The following is a 22,702-nucleotide window of genomic DNA, read 5'->3' on the forward strand; positions in this document are numbered from 1 at the left end:
TCTTTGTAGTCGTATCAGTTTGTGCCAATTTTTTGTTTTTCCATTTGTTTAATTCATTCGTTTTGATTGGCATGGTATTTTTGTTGTTGTTGTTTAATTTTTTTCTACTCTTTCTGATTAATTTTAGTGTTGTTATTTAATCTTAAGTTTAGTCTCCCACTCTCACTGTCCAAAGAGCCTCATTGGGAGTCTAAAGCTATGTATTTAGAAAAGTACAATAACGGTCTAATGGAAAAGTAGCGTTACTAGTGCTATTTGCCATATTCGTACTAATGCCTAAAAATGGAAGATTCTTATTGCCGTTATTTGCCAATTAAGACAAGCCAGCACGATTAACTATGACGGGGCTTTAGGGGTGCTTATTCACAAACATGTGGAGAAGAGGGGGGGGTTTCTTCGTTTTTATGAAGAGACAAAAAAGGTATTTTTAAATCTAATGGAGGAGGCAGTTCTGTTTTCAATTCTTCTGACGAAAATATCAAGAAAAAAGTATTTTTCCAAATCCAAGGGGTGTAATTGCCCCCTCTCCCGTCCTTTCTCCAATTGAAAACACACAACAAAGAGAGAAAAAACTCCAAAAAAAAATCTCAAACAAGACTGCGGCCAGTAGAGAGAAAATACAAAAATAACGCGGATATTTCGCCTGTATCTAAACTAGGCGTCCTCAGCACAAGATAGAAAGAAAAAACACTGAACTAGAAACAAATAAAACCACCACCAATAATAATAAATACAATTGTCGCTACTGATTCACGTAGGAAAAAGAAGCTATTAGAGTTACTTCGGAGTTACTTTTATTTGTTACTTTTATTAGAGTTACTTTTATTTGTTTTTAGTTTAGTGTTTTTTTCTTTTTATCTTGTGCTGAGCACGCCTAGTTTAGATACAGGCGAAATATCCGCGTTGTTTTAGTCTTTTCTCTCTACTGGCCGCAGTCTCGTTTGAGGTTTTTTTGTGTGGAGTTTTATCTCTCTTTGTTGTTTGTTGTCATGTCTGGCCAGTTCGGCTTAAGAACTTTCATTTCTCCAATTGGTGCCCCTGTTCGGCTTTCAGAAGTAGGAGTAGTTAAGGAGTAGATGGATTACTACTAAGCGCCATTTTCCATTACATTTTATTTGAATAGAGTTGTTGATTTGCTTTACTAGTTGCCAATTGAATGACGTTGTTTATTACTATTCTAGGGGTTTTCTGCATCACTGTCTCATTTATGCTCCTCAGAAATTATTGAAAACTTGGAGCACTTCGTCTATTCAGTTCCCCCAAAGGGAGTATTAATTCAATGCCGGGTGACGAGAGATAGAAAAGGTGTGGACAGAGGGTTGTATCCAACATATTTTGTTCATATGGAAAGGGAAGATGGTAGAAAGGTAAGACGTAGATGGTTTTTTTTTCGTTTTTTGTCCCCTCACCCTCTCTAAGAATAATCGATTCTAACTTGCTTTGGAGGCAAATTGCCGATGGTACCTCAGCCTTGGCGCAGTGTGCCGAGTCTACCCATAATGATAATAACTTGTTTCTACTGTCTAGCCCCTATACAAACAAGCCAATAAGTTTTGGACGTAACGTCCTAGGTGATTTGATCCAAAAGTTTCTATAACAAAAATTGTTGCCTTGTTAAAAAGATTTTTTCACATATTTCAATATAACATAACAATTTGCAACAGAAGCACAACTAATTCTCAGGATTTTTTGTTTAAAAGGAAAAATTAAAACGATGTTTTAGTCTAATTAAATTAAACATAGAACGTAAAATTAAAATTGCGTTTACAAATAATAGTTTTACAGCCTATTCAGATTTTATAGTCTATGTCAATTCTTACGGTTTCAGAATTATTCTGTGTTAAATTGCAGGTTCCTAGATTGGTTAGTCTAGCCAATTTTTCAGGGCAAAACATTTTATTGTTCGCACAAAGCTACACACAAACACTTGATTTTAAGCATCTATGGTATGGCAAAGTTGAATTGAAGAAAGAAAAAAACATAGTAAAATAAATGAAATAATGAAGTAATATTAATTATCATAAAGGATCCTAATTTTAATGCTAAATTGGCATAATGGCAAGCGAGGTTAGTAGGAAAAGGGAATCTCTAATGAATAGATAAATTTGGATACTTCAAAATTAGCAGAGAGATGGACATTAGAAGTAAAAATACTGATAAGCAATGATATTCTACTGACCTTCGTCTCTTATCTTATTAAATAAAAAAAGGTTTTTTTTTTAACTGAAAGTAAGAAGCGACATTAAAACTTAAAATGGACAGAAATTATTCCGTATATGAAAGGGGCTGTCCCCTTCTCAACGCCCCGCTCTTTACGCTAAAGTTTTTTATTGTTCTAAAAAGTAGAGTTGGGAGAAGGAGTTAAACGATCACCCATCAAAAAAAAACCCTGGAAATTAAAGAAAATAAATAAATAAACACTCATCCGTGAATTTCCTTCTACAGTGTTCGGACTCGCCTATAAATTCCAATAAATTCCTATATTTTAATGCACTCCTATAAAATGCCTATATTTTGGCTAAAATCCTATTATTCCTATATTTTTGGCTGAAGAGCACTAAGAACATTGCTCATGATTTACAATTTTCTGTCTTTTGGTGTAGATTGATAATTAATTACAACTGTTGAGCTGTTTGAACTTAACTAATGCTTTGTGTTGGGCTTAGTAAGCTGCTTCTGCATGGGCTATGCTGTTGTGTTGACTTAGTAGCCTATGTTTTGTTTTTTTGTCATGTTGGGCCTGTCCGAAATGATCGAAGGTCAGTATATAGGCTAGCAGTCTCTGCTTAATGAGACTGGAGTTCTTGCGACTTATGTGTTTCCTGGCTGAACGCTGGCTGGCTGATGTGAATATGGTCCAGTTATTCAAATGGGCTATTCTAAGATAGTTGCTAATCGAGGGAAGTATAATAGACGTGCACTGGGTAGGCTATATGCTACATTCTGTGATCAATCTGTCCTTTATCTATCTGGTATGTATCCACTTCTAAAGAAAAATGATGTTAATCAGATTCAGACTTTTTATTTCAGATATTGTAAATTTTTACTTTATTTCCTCCCTTGGTATAGCAATGGTAAGATAATTCGTAAGTTTGATGTCCCTGATAGAAGTGCAAAGTTGGCCCTCCTGCATGGAAGGTTGTCGGAATCAGCTTTTTATCGTTTATCGCCTCATCATCCTTTGGTCCGTCTGTTCGGTTAATCTCATTGTAGCATAGTGTTTTTATGGCACTTGGCATTAACCAAGTGACATATAGCAATCGCAAATTCTGTCTGTCTGTCGGTCCTGGTTTGGCTACTTTAGGCACTTCCAGGTAAGCTAGGACGATGGAATTTGGCAGGCGTATCAGGAACTGGACCAGATTAAATTAGAAATAGTCATTTTCCCGATTTTACCATCTGGGGGGGAGTGGGGGGCTCGTTAATTCAGAAAAAATAGAAAAATGAAGTATTTTTGACTTACGAACGATTGATCAGATCTTAATGAAATTTGATGTTTGGAAGGATATCGTGTCTCAGAGCTGTTATTTTAAATCCCGACCGGATCTGGTGACATTGGGGGAGTTTTGAGGGGGAAACCTAAAATCTTGGAAAACACTTAGAGCGGAGGCATTGGGCTGAAACTTGATGGGAAAAATAAGCACAAGTCCTAGATACATGATTGACATAACCAGAACGGATCCGCTCTCTTTGGGGTAGTTGGGAGGGGGGGGGTTGATTCTGAAAAGTTAGAAAAAATGAGGTATTTTTAACTTACGAACGGGTGATCGGATCTCAATGAAATTTGATATTTAGAAGGATATCGTGTCTCAAAGCTCTTATTTTAAATCCCGACCGGATCTGGGGACATTGGGGGGAGTTTGGGGTGACCTAAAATCATGGAAAACGCTTAGATTGGAGGGATTGGGCTGAAACTTGGTGGGAAAAATAAGCACAAGTCCTAGATACATGATTGACATAACCAGAACGGATCCGCTCTCTTTGGGGTAGTTGGGAGGGGAGGGGTGATTCTGAAAAGTTAGAAAAAATGAGTTATTTTTAACTTACGAACGGGTGATCGGATCTCAATGAAATTTGATATTTAGAAGGATATCGTGTCTCAAAGCTCTTATTTTAAATCCCGACCGGATCTGGGGACATTGGGGGGAATTTGGGGGGACCTAAAATCATAGAAAACCCTTAGATTGGAGGGATCGGGGTGAAACTTGGTAATCTATGTGACCAGGCATCCCACGCCATCTACCATAGATCTGATCCCGAGGACTTCCGAATCTTATATTTGGCCTATATTTGGGCCCGGGAAATCCTATAAAAGTAGGACAGAGCCTATAATTTGAAACGAACCGACCTGTCCGAACCCTGCTTCTAGCAAAAATTACAAAATTCCACATTTTTGCAAATAGGAGCTTGAACCCTTTACAATATCGTTCTCTGATACGCTGAATTTGATGGTGTAATTTTTATTAAGATTATGTTACTGTTAGGGGGTGTTTCCCCCTTTTTTTGAAAAAGGCCAATTTTAGCAGGCTCTTAACTTTTGATTGGTAAGACTAAATTTGGTAAATGTAAAACTTTTGATGACAAAGACTAAATTTGATGACCAGTAAAAAATTGTATATTCTTTTGATGTATATATTGGTATCAAAATTCCATTTTTTAGAGTTTCGCTTACTATTGAGCCTGGTCGCTCCTTACTACAGTTTGTTACCACGAACTGTTTGATAAAAATAAACATATTCATATACTTCTGCTTTCGATATTGGGTACCCTTAATCAGGGTCGGATGAAGGACGTTTGGAACGATTGGGCCCAATCGAGCTCTGTATTTGAAAGGGCCCCGAGTTACCATCAAAATGACCAAAAAGGATTTTGAAATTTAAAGCAAATTGTTTTCGACGATTAGAAATAAACTATTCAAATAATTAAAAATATATTTAAATTAAAAATATAATTAAAATATATATTGCATTTGTTATTGTATAATATATAGCCTACTTTATAATATAGAAAACTTGTACCCGTAAAAGTTCATGTTGCATTTACTGAATTTAATCGGGATTATCCTATATTAGAGAGATTTTGCACTGCGTACTTGGACTACTTGAACTACTATGCAGGTATGTTTTAGTTAAATGTTGAATATATAGAGAGGGCCCCTCAAAAAGAATCCAATCAGGCCCCGCACCTATACAATCTGGTCCTTTTCCAAATCATAGAAGTATTAACTTGAGACAGAATGCGTTTTTGCGAGCTCCTTGCATTTTTTATACCGTGCCTCTAAGGTTTTCTAAGGTATCTGAAGCAGGTGAAATTAGTTATTTTCTATTATCTATTTTCCATTTTCTATTATCTATTTTCCATTTTCTATTATCTATTTTCTATAATCTATTTTCTATTATCTGTTTTCTATTATCTATTTTCCATTTTCTATTATCTCTTTTCTATAATCTATTTTCTATTTTCTGTTATCTATTTTCTATTATCTTTTTTCTATTTTCTATTATCTATTTTCTATTATTTATTATATGATCTATTTTCTATTATCGTTGCTTGACATCGGTCTTGTTAAATGTCCTGATGTTGTTCATCTGATGTTTCCCTATATTTGTAAAATTCTGTAAAACTAACACTTTGCCTTAAAAACGTCTTGTAATTGCCCTTTAGAGTAGAAGGAACATTACAGTACTTGATTACAATAAACAAATATTAGAAATAACTGTTTTTATTTCAATTCTCCTTATTAGAGCAAAACAAACTTGGAGAGAAAATCACTAGCAATATGATATTTAACGGGGCGCATGAGACAGTGATCCTTCTCACCTATTCTCCCTTGTGGATGTCCAGACTCTATCTACAAAACTATATAGACAACTCTATATAGACTATCTACAAAACTCTATATAGACAACTCTATATAGACTATCTACAAAACTCTATATAGACAACTCTATATAGACTATCTACAAAACTCTATATAGACTATCTACAAAACTCTATATAAACCACTCTATATAGACTATCTACAAAACTCTATATGGACAACTCTATATAGACTATCTACAAAACTATGTAGACTATCTACAAAACTATATTTAGACAACTCTGTATAGACTATCTACAAAACTCTATATAGACTATCTACAAAACTCTATATAGACAACTCTATAGTCTGTCTACAAAAATCTATATAGACAACTCTATATAGACTCTAAACAACTCTATATAGACTATCTACAAAACTATATTTAGACAACTCTGTATAGACTATCTACAAAACTCTATATAGACAACTCTATATAGACTATCTACAAAACTCTATATAGACAACTCTATAGTCTGTCTACAAAAATCTATATAGACAACTCTATATAGACTCTAAACAACTCTATATAGACTATCTACAAAACTCTATATTCAAATAATTTTGAAAAACTAGATACTAACTGCTTGCCTATAAGAAAGTCAATATCTAAGTAAATAGAACCCTGCTTCTGTGACAATTTATGAAACACTTCTACAATGGGAATAGAAAAGTATGAAGTGTAAGCCTGACTGTAGTGCTATCGGGGATCATACTTTGACTTACGGCTCCCAGCAGTTCAAAGACGGCGGAAACAGCTTTGCAGTTACTCCTTTTTTTTTAAAAACCGACTGAGTAGAGGAGACCCTCTTCAATTTTAGTTTCAATAATGCCAAGAAAAATTACCCCAATACCCTGTCCTCGCGTCTTCCAGGAGATCTTTCGGGCAAGACTGTCAGTAAGCTATAGGATTAAGGTCATAGACCAGTTAGGCTCAGGTTTGCCAATTTGCACACTTTTCGTATTAAATACACTCTTTTTTTTACCTCAGAGGGGACGCAGAAGAGGGCCAAGTCGTCTCTTTGTGGGTGTCATTTTTCATTCGTTTTAAACGACAGTACATAATCGTCAAAAGTGCTTTTAACCAAAAAATATTAGGCTGATTTACTTGTTGGAATGCGCAGGAGGCTTTCGAAATGTCTTTGTACTTGTTTGTCAAATGCTATTCGTTTTTTGTCTTTCTGACATGCCTCTGCGACCTGGTGAAATTGATGGGTGAGAAGAAATGGTAGAATTTAAAGGCGTTTGCCTAAAGGTAAAGGTCCACTTGTGGAATAAGTATATTTTTACGCAATTATTTTAAATTTTTCGAGGAGTTACCATATTACATTGGTTATAACACTCTTCTGATATAGGAGGATATAAGTTCAAACTGCTTTGCAGTAACGATAGGGATGATGAAAACGGCTAAACCAGTTAAAATACAGTTAAAATTTTTTGTGGCGAATACAAGATACATTTCTCTCATATCCCTCGGTGGCCAAGTGGAAATTATCTCTACTTGGAAATACGGGAACCAGAATTCAATCCCTGCTGATGCAGGACCTGGAATTGCATGGAGATTAGACAATGTAGTAGTAGTAGTAGTAGTGGTATTAGTAGTAGAACAATTTGATTGAAAAATAATCATTTTTATATAATAGCACAACGAAAGATGTGCTAAAAAAAGAGTATTGAGCATGAGACCATTTACCGAAACCAACATAAAAATAAACAGCAAAACACTACAATATAAAACCCCAAAACAACACAATGAAAAATACAGGAAAATGTATCAGCGTTCCTAAATAATCAAACAACACAACGAAGTTCTCCGGGGGGGGGGGGAGTGCTCTTTCGGACCTGTACAGGAGAATGTTGGTATAAGTTGGAATTGTCGATAATGAAGAGTGATGCTTCTTTTGGTAGTGAAGCCTGTCAATTTGACGAAGAAGTTTCGTGTGACAGATGTCTTTCCTCTAAGAGATGAAAGAACTGAAAGACTGTGTTTCAGTAACGTGGGTACTCATTTAGAACACGTGCACGTGTCTGAGTCATTTGTAATTGTAATTTGTGTGATCAGTAGACTAAATTCGTTAAATTGCCGTTGTAATTTCCAGGCATTTCTGCATAAAATTCAGGTCAAAGTGATTGCACCTAGAATATGTATACGATTCCCAATCTAAAATGGGAGGCGCAATCTTTTCAGTTTGTTACTGAAAAACCGCACTGGATATGGTGATTTCCTTGCAAATGAGCCCTTTTTCAACATTCTACGACCATTGATTAGGTACTATCACCCCCAAGAAGAAAAAAATGGTAAACAAACAGATATGTCTATGCTTCCTATGTGACAAAGTGGTTTTCTTCGTCTTTTAAGATAAGCGACTGTAATTCTCCTATTAGGGATTCTCGACCATGGTGATTCCCATGGTGACACCCATAATTGGTTTTTTTTTTAATACACTTTAACTATTGAGATTAGCCACGGTGTTATGGGCTGTGGTTTCCTCTTTGCTAGGTTGCAGCTACAGTCGCAAGCATAAAATAAAGATAATTTTTTACAGATATTCCTCTTGGCGGCCAGGAAACGGAAGAAGAGTCGGACATCAAATTACGCTATAACTACAGATCCAACTGACCTGGCTCGGCATGGCGATTCATACATTGGGAAACTCCGTTCTAATACCGTCGGTACATGCTTCACATTGTATGATAACGGTGAAAAAAGACCGGCGAGAAGCGAGCTTGGCGTAATGCTATATGTAAGTACTTTCTTTTTCTAAGCTCAGATTCGTTTTACTTGAATAACCCGAAATTTAGGGGAATTTTACGTTTGGGAGGTGATTTGAACCCCTCTCCTGAATTGCTACTTTCAAAAGAATCTTTTGAAAAAAAAAATCAATTATGTCTTGATTTTTTTTTCTTGATGATTTTTTGAATGTATTTGAATTGTGCTCAGTGAAACAAGTGCAATTCATGTGGTAGCCATTTGCGTACTTTGTGGTTTTGGGTTGTTTTTTTTTTTTAGGTGGATTACTGATATTTTTTTCTTCTTCTTTTGTGTTGAGTCTCAGAGTTGGGAAGTCCTTGCAAGTGCTTTTTTTATGTTTTTGTTTCATTTTTCTTTCTCTCCTGTTTTTTTCCCAGCCGTAGAGCCTTACTTGGGAGACTATGTTAAAGTGTTTTTTTTTTGCTGTGAATATATTGATTAAATTATTGATTGATTATGACATTATTATGATTAATAACTAGTTCTCTTATTTATCATTTATTTTGTTTATAATATCGGTAACTCATTCTGTATAATGTCAATTCAGATGCCATTTGTGGAGAATTCGAAGGGCGTAAGGTCCATTCACAAAGAAATTACGCCTGAAGATTGCTTAAAAAATTGTTGTTTCATGTTCCATATTATGAGATCGCTGTATCCATATCATTCCTCATGTTGGAGAATCAAATATTGATTTTTTATTTTTAAGGCTCGTTGAAATAGTTCTCATATCATAACTACTCATACTATGCATAAACTCGAGCCGTATTTGATGATACAATGGACATAATTTTATTTGCATATAATGAGTCATTTAGTTCCAGCCTAACATTTTCATATTTTCCTTTTAATTCTACATAATGCAATCTCATACGTCTTCGACTTTTTCTTTATTTAACTTAAAAAATACAAAAACAATATTATGTCCCAACAGAGAGCAGCATTTGGTAAACGATTTGCATTGGATAATTTTTATTTAGAGTTTTTCCTGCCCTCAGTTAATAAATCATACCTAAGGCTGCACAATGGACAACGAATTGTAAACTTTTTAAAGGATTTTCAAGAGTTGTAATTTTGAAGAGTTTTTTTTGCTACTCTCTTTTGATGTATGTTTACATAAGGCTGTACAGTGGATACTGGTTTGTTAAATAAAAGTTTTTAAGAGTTGTTATTTCTTAAGTTTTTTACTACCCTCATTTGATTTATATAAACCATATATTTTTCACAAGGCTGCACACCAGTTTATAAAACCACCGCGGTGCAGTAATCAAACAACTCGTGGTAACGAACTGTAGTAAGGAGCGACCCGGCTCAATAGTAACCGAAACTCTAAAAAATGGAATTTTGATACCAATAGTTACATAAAAAAAATCACATTTTAATGCTGATTTTAAATATATAGGTTTCATCAAGATCAGTTATACCCGTCAAAAGTTACGAGCCTGAGAAAATTTGCCTCATTTTAGAAAATAGGGAAAACACCCCCTAAAAGTCATACAATCTTAACGAAAATCACACCATCAGATTCAGCGTATCAGAGAACCTTATTGTAGAAGTTTCAAGCTCCTATCTACAAAAATGTGGAATTTCACATTTTTTGCCAGAAGACAGATCACGGATGCGTGTTTATTTGTCAAGAAGCCAGATCGATGGTGCCATCACTGCATAACTATACCGTTTTTGCTACAATTTAGAGGTTCTTGTACAACGTACTACATTTGGAGATTTTATGGTGCAATTTGAAATTTCTGTATATTTTGACGCTTTTTGATTGTATTTGCATTGCATGGTCAAGGTTTACTTGTCGAAATTTTCGAAACCCCTCCATCCACCTCTTAACCAAACGAAAAGGAATTTTCGTCGATTGCGAACGGGACACAAAAAGAACTCTCCACAATTTCAAAACTCTTCTCAAGAGAGCGGAACACTCAAATTGATTTCTAAGAGGGGATGAAGCCAAATCGATTTCTAAGAGTGAAATTGTTTTCTAAGAGGGGATAAAGGCGCAAGCGAAAAGAAAAAATTGCTTGCTTTTCGGTTTGTTCGGGTATTTTTGTCAGTGAAATGCAGACTATGAAAGATATTAAAATTGCGAGCAAAAATATTGTCATTATTTTTAAATTCTCCAATGTAGATGTTACTAATGAACCATATGCCCCCCCCAAAAAAAAACTACTGAAAACTTTAGCTTTGCTAATAGAACTTGGTGTTCTGGTAATAGCTTGGTAGTAGCTTGGGTGTTTGGATAGTGCTGGTAACATAATAGTTTAGCCACCCAGGATCCATAATTCTTTGATAACAGGTACATTACCTCGTATATAGCACTATCTGATCATCAAATAGTTCGTGGTAACGAACTGTAGTAAGGAGCGACCCGGCTCAATAGTAACCAAAACTCTGAAAAACGGAATTTTTATAATAATATTATAAATACAGTGATAAAAAATTACAATATTATAAATACAATATTATAAATACAATAATAAAAAATACATCAAAAGAATCGCATCTTAATGCTGATTTTAAATATATAAATATAAGTTTCGTTAAGTTTAGTCTTACCCATCAAAAGTTACGAGCCTGAGAATATTTGCCTTATTTTAGAAAATAGGGGGAAACACCCCTTAAAAGTTATAGAATTAACGAAACGAAAATCACACCATCAGATTCAGCGTATCAGAGAACCTTACAGTAGAAGTTTCAAGCTCCTATCTACAAAAATGTGGAATTTCGCATTTTTTGCCACAAAACAGATCACGGATGTGTGTTTATTTGTTCGTTTTTTTGTTTTTTTCCCAGGGGTGATCGTATCGACCCATTGGTCCTAGAATGTCGTGAGAGGGCTCATTCTAACGGAAATTAAAAGTTATAGTGCCCTTCTTAAGTGACCAAAATAATTGGAGGGCACCTAGGCCCCCTCCCACGCTCATTTTTTCCCCAAAGTCACCGGATTGAAATTCTGAGATAGCCATTGTATTCAGCATAATCGAAAAACCTAATAACTATGTCTTTGGGGACGACTTACTCCTCCACAGTCCCCATGGGAGGGGCTGCAAGTTACAAACTTTGACCAGTGTTTACACATAGTAATGGTTATTGGGAAGTGTATAGACGCTTTTAGGGGGATTTTTCTTGGTTGGAGGGAAAAAAGTTTTTTCAACTGAAATTAATTAAATCGAACAGAAATTATTACGCATATGAGGGGCTCACCTCCTCCCAATACCTCGCTCTTTACGCTAAAGTGACTTTATTAATTTCAACTATTTATTCTACGGCCTTTGTGTTTCAGGGTCATTCTAAGGAATTGGGAAAAAATTTAAGCTTTACTGTAAAGAGCCAGGTATTGACAAGGGGGTGAGCCCCCTCATATATGTAATAAAAACATACGAATATAGAAGTTCGTTACGTAAGTTAATTCGTAAGTTACGTATATTTTTACTAATAAAAACGTTCGTAAAAAATTAAAAGTTCTAGTTGCCTTTTTAAATAACCAAAAAATCGGAGGGTAACTAGGTTTACTCCCCCGCTCCTTTTTTCTCAAAATCGTCCGATCAAAACTATGAGAGTCATTTAGCCAGAAAAATAAATTATATGCAAATTTCGTTTTAATTCTTCATGTGCGGAGAGCCAAAATCAAAACATGCCTTAATTAAACAAAGTTCAGAAATTAAATATAAAAAAAAACTGTTTTCTGAGAGAAAGAGTCAAACTTTAGCGTAAAGAGTGGGGAGCTGAGGAGGGAACAGCCCCTTTCATATACGGAGTGATTTCTGTTCGTTTTAAGTTTTAATATCGCTCCTTACTTTCAGTTAAAAAAACTTGTTTTTTTTCTATTTAAAATCTTCAAAAGGTGCCGACCCGCACTAAGCACCAAGGGTGGTGCCAATTCACGTGAAGCCCCCTCCTTCGATTTTGTAAAGTACCCTTTTTGTGTTTTAAATAAAGTAGATTGAAGAAAAATCTTTGCCGCTCCTCCCACTCTCATATATTTGCGTGAATTGGTGCTCCTGTTGCATGCTTGAAAAACGACTTTGTGAGACTTCGTACCTCCATTTGGAGGGGTCTTTCCAGGGATGTCTCGCCTGATTCGCCCGAAAATCGTATTTTAATTGCTTTAAAAGGAAATTCAGCGGACACAATTCTTGATAGAAAAGCAAGGTTAACGGTTGACTGCTAGTATGTTAAGCCAAAATTTTTTATTGGACTCGGGCCGTACATTCGTTATTATGAAAAAAAGGTTTTGATTTGTCAAGTTATGCCTATTAGTCCGGTGAAACCAGGTCACAGTTTCCGCAATTTGATCTGGGCTGGTTAGATATTTGACTTGGTACACGGAACAGAATAGAAAAGAATTATACAATTCATCAATACAATTGTGGTGCTTTGACTGTTTAAATCAAAACACACTCCCTATAAAAAGAAGAAAGTAACAACAGAACCGCCAAGCTTTAAGCAAATGTAATTTGAACTCGAGATTTGATGAAAATGGTCGCACTAGCAGTGTTATGAAGAATTAAGATTGGAAAAATACCTTGTATCACATGTATGGGTGCCCATATACTGGGTGTTTATCGCACCCTATCCCCATCCTCTGAGACAAAAACACGGAAAGGGGAAAACGGTTTTCAGGAGGAACTACTCGATCTATGCATAAAATCAACACATGTTCAATGGTATATCGCTGGTCTTATAGTTTGAACTTTATTTTTAAATAATATTTCGAATCATTCTTTTTAGTTTGTTTGACATGCTGTCATATCCTGAACAAGTTTGATATTTATTTAATTTTGGTAAGAGCATTTATTTAGTTGCTTTCTGATGCATATTAACCTGTTTCTTTCCTGTTTGTAGTGAGTTGTTCCCATGGCTACTGTGAGAAATTTATTTAATAACTTACTGTGTTTCTGAGATACATTATCAGCTCATAACTTCTCCGTTTATTAAGACAGTTGATAATCATGGTTAATGAAACTAGCGTATTTACAATTGTTTTACATAACTACAGCTATTATAGATAACTTACTATATAGAATTATTAATTCATAATTGTTGTATATTAAGAAAATAACCGTGGCAATATAACTACTTTACTACCATCGTTGTGGAAGGCTATACATATATATATATATATATATATATATATATATATATATATATATATATATATATATATATATATATATATATATATATATATATATATATCCTTATCCTTTATATATATATATATATATATATATATATATAAAGGATAAGGATATATATATATATATATATATATATATATATATATATATATATATATATATATATATATATATATATATCCCATGCGAACTGTCCTTGTGCTTGAGCAGAACTCCTAGACAACTGAGACAAAAAGTTAAACTTTAGTGCAAAGAGCAGATGGCTCAGAAAGGTCGAAGTCCATATTCTAAGTCCAGGCCGAAGGCCGAACCTCCATGGTACTAAATGGCTTATTTTTTAGTTTTTACTGTCATTTTCACTTGATTTGGGAAAACTGGCTCCAACTTTGCCCCCCCCCCCAGGATTTTGACGGAATTATGTCATTGTTTTAGCACTTCAATTTTTCTGCATTTTGATTCATAAACTATTATTATTATAACAATATAAAACATAAAATTATATTTTATATAATTTTATAAATATTTATATAAATATTTATTTTATATAATATTTTATAAAACTATTATAACTAGATATAGTATAACTATATATAGAATAACTAATAATCATAACCATAAAATTATTATTCCTTAATGCACGGAATAATATCTGGTCGTTTTGCAAATTTAATTTCTGATCGTTTTTCAAATCATACCTAGCCTATCCAAGATATAATGGAGGTGACTATTTTGTGCTCTCAAATTGCAAAGACCAATACTTATAAATCGATTGTGAGCGTTCTAGATTGGTAGCGTAAACATTTCGGGATCAACAGATTTTCTCTGGCTCTAAATTTCTTTGCTTTAGCAAAAAGTGACTAATTTGAAAAAATAAATGACAAAAGATGAGCTAGCTTGGATTTGAAACATGAGTTCAATTCGTGACTGAAAGAACATAGTTACGAAAATGTGTCCCTTTTTTCGTAAAATTTTTAAAAAAGAAGTGCTTCTTACAAGTTATAACCAAGCAATGATTAAGTTCAAAACAGCACCAGAAAAAACCTTAAACATTTCAAGATATTTCAGGTACATTTTAAAAGAACAGCAAAAATGGTACCTAAAGTCTATTGTTTGTTGTCATCCATTTTCCATCTAAATTGCTGTAGATACACCATGTACCTTCCAATGTCCACTTGCAGATTTAATAATGACCTGAGTCCATTATGAACAACAGTGGCATTGTTGTTTAGCACGAATTTCATATCTTTGCAGCTAGAAGGCTATTTTTTGCTGCAACTTAGTAAAGGACAAACCACGGTCCATAGTAACCAAAAATTTAAATTATGTTTAAAAAAGACTGTCAAGTGAAAAATAGTCATTTGTAACGATGCCTATCATTTCTATTAGTCGCAAACGGTAAAATGTTACTTTGAAAAGAAAATTTGTATTCTGATTATGATTTTGAAATTTGAATACAAACTCCCATAATACAAATTTATGGGAATTTTGATATAAATTTATGGGAATTTAGAAAATAATTTTGAATATACATAGAAGCCACATCGTTCTTTGCTATATCTTTAACTAGCTTGCTGCTGTCGCTGCAACTACGGTAAAAAAAAAGAAATTGCTTTAGCTTATGACTAATAAGTGTTCAGTCGTTCCCGTATTCGTCTGTTCCTGGCTTTGCTCCAGTGTTCAGTCTTGTTTTTCTGCCTGTCGTCGTTGCTGTATTCCTTCGTTTCTGCATGTTTCCTGTTTTGTTCCTGTGTTTTGTCCTGTTTTCTTTCCTATGTTTCTTCCTTTGCTTCCTCCTTCCCGTGTTGCTTCATTCGATTTTTTTTTCACGATATACTTCTACCATTAAGATTATTTGGAGTAATAGTTACAATTCCTGAATCACCTTTAGTTGGTGACTCTTCCTCACCTGAGCGTTTTGTTTTTACTGTGTGAAGACTTTTCCTGTTTTTAATGGGCTAGAGTTCATCCTCTACTAGGCTGCGGCAGCTGCTGCAGCCTTGCTAATTAAATACCTTTACAAAAAGCCGTAAGCTTTTTGTAGCTAGAATCTAGTCAGGGTTCAAATAATGAAACTGCAAAAACCTTCTACCGCTCAGCTCGATCATCTCACTTTACATGCCTTGCATAAGAACCATAGCCGAGGGTAGATGCCTGCTGTGTATTCACCTCTATATAAGTACACATACTCACATCTTTCTCTAGGGCCTTCTTGTATTGTGCCCCCACCATTCAACGGATAAGAGAGATTTGAAGGCATACTGCTCGATATAATTATCTCGGAAGTTGACACGCCGAAAGCAGAATATTTGATGAACAGCTTTGTTTGACGTTACACTTCGGTCTGGAATGATCTTCTTGATCTTCCTGGAAGAAGGTTCAACAGTCATTTAAAATATCGATAAAATACTAGTGGTAAAATCAGACGTTTGACTATATCTGGCGCCTCTAATTTAGGAGTAAAAAAATAACTAAAGAACATATATCTGTGCCCTTTATGCAAACTGAAAAATGATCCTACTGCTGCGTCTCCAAAATTGACCAGGAAACCCGCCAAGCGAATTACTTTAAATGCTACTTTAATCAACTGCTTTAATTGAGTTTGGGGGATAAACATATTGTCCAAGATTGTCATTTTTGGACAACCGTCTAGGGCTAAACAGAAAGCAGATCGTCCACGGTTGTGGTGGATGGATGTCATAAAGAAAGATTTGTAGAAAATGAGAACTTCCTGGGAGGATGTAAAGAGGGAGGCTTTGAATATGTTGGTATGGATGAGGAGTATGCGTAGCTGTGTTGACCTCAGGCGGTTGGGTGCTGTGGTGAGTTATTATTATTAGTAGTAGTAGCAATACGATAGTTAGCCTTCCCATTTGCAACTCTGTGGGTAATATTATTAATCTAAGATTGATTGCACAAGTTCATTGTCTAATAATATTGAATGTGTCAGGGTGGCCTTTGCATACTACTTAAGGTTATACTATCAATCTAACCAGCTTTATTTTTGACGTCATAATATATGGTTATTTGTTTTTACTCAGTGTTTTTTTTTTTCAGGATACGAATGTGCTTGGCTTTAAAGGACCTCGGAAAATGACAGCGATTTTGCCACATGTTGATGATTCTGACACAAGATCTAAAACTGATCTAAACACATCTTTGATTGGTAGGGTTTCTCTTCTTTGCTTTCCTCTTTTCATTTCTTTAGAAATTTTTCTTTAACACATTAGACAATAAGATAATGGAAGAACCTTTAAAACATGTGGATACAACTCCATAATACCACTACTGCTAATAACTTATCGCAGTAGCAAACCGCCTGAGGCCCACAAAGCTACGCACGCTCCTTCTCTATTCTAATCTATTCAAAGCATCTCTTTTTACACCCTCGTAGGAAGTTCCCATTTCCTTTAAATTTTTAATTTATGACGTCTTCCCACCCAAGACGAGGACGACCTTCTTTCCGCGTAGCCCTAGACGGGTGGCCGAAATGGACAATCTTTGGCAATATGTCATCCTTCATCCGCACAAAATAATCCAACCATCTCAACCTATCTTTCATTGTAGCCCCAGAAAGCGGGATTGAATCCCATTTTTCGTACAGCCTACTGTTTGAAATACGGTCAGTCAGCCGGGTATCCAGAACAATTCGCAGGCAGTTTCTCTGGAAAACATCTAGAAAATGTTCCTGTGGTTTTTGGAGCACATGAAGATGTAATATTCTAATCTTAGTTTGCAGACTTATCTTCTTATTCCTCCAAACTTTTTTTTAACTGTGAAAAAAACACCCTGAGCCTTGGCTATTCTACTCTTAACATCCTCACTGCTCCCATCATCTTTACTAATAATACTTCCAAGGTAAGTGAAGCTTTTCGCCCGATCAATCTGTTCTTTACCCAACATCACCTTTTCATCTTCACTTATTCCTAGCCCTAGTAACTCAATCTTCTTAACATATATTTTTAAACCTATTCTAGCACCCTGAACTTACAAAACCTTTAAAAGTTCATTCATTTTGCTCACACTTTCATCAAGGACACATAAATCATCATTATAATCATAAGTCCAGGTGAGTTTTTCCTCCCTATTTTGTTCTGGGGTCTCCCATTGCCTTTCCTGTGTTCCTTAATACAAAATCGGTTAAAAAAATACATGTAAAGGGGGATAAAGCATTCCACTTTCCATTCCATATTTATTTTTTTAAATGCAAAAAAACTACAAAATATGACATTCCTACCAGGAAAGCACGAAGTGAGTGCTTGGCTAGGGCAGGGAAATAACTAATATTAATTAAACAGCAAACAACAAACGGAATAAACTAATGAATGCTAAAAAAAATATATATAAAAAAGGAAAGGAAAGGGAAAAATAACCCAACTTATAACTATAAAAAAAGAGAGGAAATTATGGAGACAGGTAACTAGAAATAAAGAAAAAACGGGGGGGTGTAAATGAAGAAAACATTAAACGATTTTCTTGCAATGACCTTTCGCTGCTCGCTTGAGCAAAGTAAAATTATTCGAATGCCGGATATCGAATGGTAGTAGATTCCAAATATTTGGTGCAAAAAATAAAAATTAAAAATGAAGCTTTTTTTTGTTGAGGGCGCTTCTTGGACGATGTCACGACAATGTCGGGTGTCATGAGAATGTGTATCTTTATTTATTGTGAATATGTTTTGGAATGCTCATGGAAGGAAGCTAATGAAATATTTAAAGTAAAAAGTTGCTATCTGAGAATCCCGAGTCTTCGAAGGTTGATATTATCAGTATGTTGAACCAGGGATGCAATTTGAATTGCTTTGTTTTGGATGATTTGAACTTTTTTATAACAAGAAATAAAAGTACTTGCCCATATGGGACACCCAAAAGACAAACGAGTATGAAATATAGAATGATAAATCATTTTAGTATTTTCTTAGGAAAACGGAATTTAAGGTGGAGGATGACTCCAAGGGACCTTGATAGTTTGTTACCAACTAACTTATTATGTTCTTTCCATGAAACATTCTCACCAACTATAAAACCTAGATATCTAAAAGTTTTGGCTCTTTCTACCCTTGACCCTTGTGGGACTCCACACGTTATAAAATAGCTCTCAGATGTTACGTTTGAATTATGCAGGACTTGTGCGCTATTGCGCACAAGTCACCTTTCTAAAACCACATCCTCCACATTTTCTAAAACCACACCGTTTATCTGTGAAAACGTTGTCTACAGAATCTCTCTGTCTAAAAATTATCATATTAGTAAGCTTTTTGCTACCTAAAGAGACCAGACTAATGCCTCGATAATTACCACACTCACTCTTATCACCTTTCTTATACATTGGTTTAATTATGGTCTCCGTAAAATCGTTAGGTACTTCCCCTTTAAAAAAAAAATCATATTCATAATCTTCAGTAACTTATTTCTAACCTCAGAGCCACCATATTTAAGAAATTCATTTACCACACTATCAGTACCTGGAGCTCATTGTTTTTTCATCCTTTTAGTACTGTCGCTAATTCTTCCTCACAAAACAAATATTCCTTCACATCCAAGGTATCACAAACTTTCCATTTTCCTCTATATCTTTTCATGTACCTCTATCTCGATTTAGCACATTCTCAAAATGTTCTGACCATCTCTCTTTAGCTCTTTGCTTATTACTAACTAGCTGTTGGGGTGGCGCTTCGCACCACCCCAATACCTAGTTGGTGGGGGCGCTTCGTAAGTATTCGCCATATTAGTTACGCGCCATTGTAGTTGTGTCCCTGTGTCCCACCTGTGAATATATATATATATATATATATATATATATATATATATATATATATATATATATATATATATATATATATATATATATATATATATATATATATATATATATATACACAACATTCTTCGCTGTCCAATTGTCGCTGCATATAAATAGATTGTCAGGTTTACCGACCCTCGAACATGCAACGTACAATTGTCCATGGGAAAAACAATCAGTATTAAGATCTATACCACATTTTTCTAATGATTGACCTTGAGCTTTGTTAATGGTGATTGCAAATGCTAATCGAATTGGGAATTGCAATCTTTTAAATTGAAAAGGCAGATCCGTTGGAATCATGGGAATGCGAGGAATAAGAACAGCCTCACCCTCAAAAGGCCCTGTCAAGATTGTGGCCTCTATTAGGTTTTCCATTGTTTTTTTTACGGCAAGTCGCGTGCCATTGCAAAGCTTTGGTGGGTTGATATTTCTTAAAAGTATTATTGGTACGCCTATTTTTAGTTGTAGCACGTGTGGTGGAAACCCTGAAAGATCCACGGAATTTAAAAATTCAGATGGATAATTAACCGCTTCATTTGGTTCCAAAACTGTGTCGACTGACTTGTAAAGGACTGCCTGGTCTCGAATCTTGGTCAAAACAATATTGTTGATTTCGTGGACGTCTATATTTTTGGGTGCGAGAATCGCTCTTTCACTTAGCCATTTATTATTTTTATAATTTTTTAGAATATTCGGAAATACTTTTTCAATCAATTCGTTTTTGGACGTCACTAAATTACAGAAATCAGCAGGTGGTTGTATACGTCCTGAAATTGAGTCTACTGGGAGCTTTCCTTTTCCAATTGCCAGCAATTGATCTGAAAATGTTTGACCAGAGTCATCGTTTTGCAATCGGACACGCATATTTGTAGTTAATTTTAATGTTTTTACGTGTGCCCAGAAATTAGAATTTTTCAGGCAAGTATTCATTTCGTCTGCAGGAGTTGATCTAGGTATTATAGGTAATGTTTGCCTGAAATCTCCCGCAAGCAATATTAATGTGCTGCCAAAGGGTTTCGACTTCCCTCGCAAATCTTTCAAGCATTGATCCAGAGCCTCGAGCGATTTTTTGTGTGGCATTGTGCACTCATCCCAAATAATAAGTTTGCATTGCTGCAATACTTTGCCCATCCCAGATGATTTGGAAATATTGCACGTGGGAGTTTTTGTAGAATGCAAATTCAGAGGCAATTTCAAAGCGGAATGAGCAGTTCTTCCACCAGGCAGCAATGTTGCGGCTATTCCGGACGACGCAATTGCCAACGCTATATTATTTTTTGATCGAATTGATGCCAGAATCAGTTTTATCACAAACGTTTTACCAGTACCTCCTGGCGCATGCAAAAAGAAAATTTCTCCAACGTTGTTATCGACACAATGCATTATCTTATCATAAAGGTCTTTTTGTTCCGACGTTAACTTGGAAATGTTATTTTGTACATACGACAATAGATCACTCGTACTGTAACTTTGTTCACGATCCAATTCTACACATGTTGAAACAGCAGCGATACGGTTAGGTGAAGGCATTCCCAAATCCTGAAGAGGTTTGTTTGCCATACGTACGCACAAATCTTCTATAATAACTAAAGTGTAGTTATAAATTTCTGATGTAAAATCAAAAGTCATATCTGACGTCTCTAACTGTTTTCGATGGAGTATATCTTCGGACATTTTTGACTTATATTTTTCCCATAACTCTGTAGGAGCTGATAGAGATCAAGCTGTTAAAATGATGCCAAACAATGCACGAATTTGACTTGGGGTTGACGTTTCGCACGCGTCATTGATGCAGTTATCCCAGTGTTGGTCATTCTCCAATAAATTCAGAGCTTGGCATGCACTACGGTAAGTGTCATGTATAGTACCGTTTACAGTTCTCAAATACTCAAAGGATGTCGGACCGGGTACATTCACCAAAAGCAGGCGTAGAAAGAAGCATTCATGTTGATTGGGGTGAACGGTGTAGAGTCTTCCTATCGTGGTATCTTTGAAGATGGTAGGTTGGCCGTCGACTGACTTACCCTGTTTTCGACGTTCAAATACTTTATTTTTAGTATTCCACGTGTAATACGAAGGCACTTCAGTATACATTCCAATAAATTCAGAGCTTGGCATGCACTACGGTAAGTGTCATGTATAGTACCGTTTACAGTTCTCAAATGCTCAAAGGATGTCGGACCGTTTACATTCACCAAAAGCAGGCGTAGAAAGAAGCATTCATGTTGATTGGGGTGAACGGTGTAGAGTCTTCCTATCGTGGTTTCTTTGAAGATGGTAGGTTGGCGGTCGACTGACTTACCCTGTTTTCGACGTTCAAATACTTTATTTTTAGTATTCCACGTGTAATACGAAGGCACTTCAGTATACAGCAGTTTTTTTGCAAAAGAATCATTTTTGCAAAGCGAAAAGAAACCGGTTAACTTTGTATCCGGTGGATTCAGGGCTCTTTGTTGCACGTTGGTTTCCGAGAAATAAACACGTTGACCATTCTGTAAATGTACCGCTAAGTGAACAACAGCTGGACATTGCCACTTCGTCGATAGTTGGAGCATTGTATCTACGCACATGTTGGCCAGGAGGCGTTTTGTCAGCGGAAATAACAATTTTATGCGTATCAGTAGGCATCAAATCGATGGCTGTTTTGAACAGACGCACTAAATTATTATTTTCGTGGAGAAGATGTTGCAATTGGGAAACGATTGTCCTTTCAACGTTGGGAGAAATTTCGCAACGTGCATTCAATTCAGAATTTCTATCACTGATGAAGTACAATTGTAAAAATTTATGATTCTCGCCTGAGAATGGTAGAAGGGACCCTGCTCTATGATAAATATGCCCTTTTACTTTGAAAGTAGACATAAATTGATCTGGATTTTCGATTTGGGCTCCAAACGACGTCATTTGGAAACATGAGTTATATTTTCTGATTTGTGACAAAAAACGCTTTGATTCTGACGTAGTTCCAGTAAGGAAAGTCTACAATGGCTCTGGTGGTGCAGCTAATAGAGGAAGTTTAACTTTTCCTGAGGCGCAACACATTCCCATTGTTTCACCATTGAATTTCAAGGCCTTGCAATAGGGACAAATTTTAGACATAGTCCCGATTTGAACACATCTACTCAAGCTATAATCATCGAC

The 22,702-nt window shown here is 35.4% G+C and overlaps 1 protein-coding gene across 2 annotated transcripts in view; it reads left to right on the forward strand.

The window, feature by feature from the left end:
* The window catches only part of LOC136036489 (tubby-related protein 3-like), a 107,349-nt gene that overhangs the window by 54,396 nt on the left and 30,251 nt on the right, over positions 1 to 22,702 (forward strand). For both annotated transcript variants that reach the window (XM_065718754.1, XM_065718755.1), the window contains exons 5-7: positions 1,182 to 1,367; positions 8,407 to 8,604; positions 16,814 to 16,922. In XM_065718754.1, coding sequence (XP_065574826.1) covers positions 1,182 to 1,367; positions 8,407 to 8,604; positions 16,814 to 16,922 — 493 coding nt within the window. The remainder of the gene's footprint in view (positions 1 to 1,181; positions 1,368 to 8,406; positions 8,605 to 16,813; positions 16,923 to 22,702) is intronic.

Source organism: Artemia franciscana, chromosome 15, assembly GCF_032884065.1.
Source record: "Artemia franciscana chromosome 15, ASM3288406v1, whole genome shotgun sequence".
NCBI lineage: Eukaryota > Metazoa > Arthropoda > Branchiopoda > Anostraca > Artemiidae > Artemia > Artemia franciscana.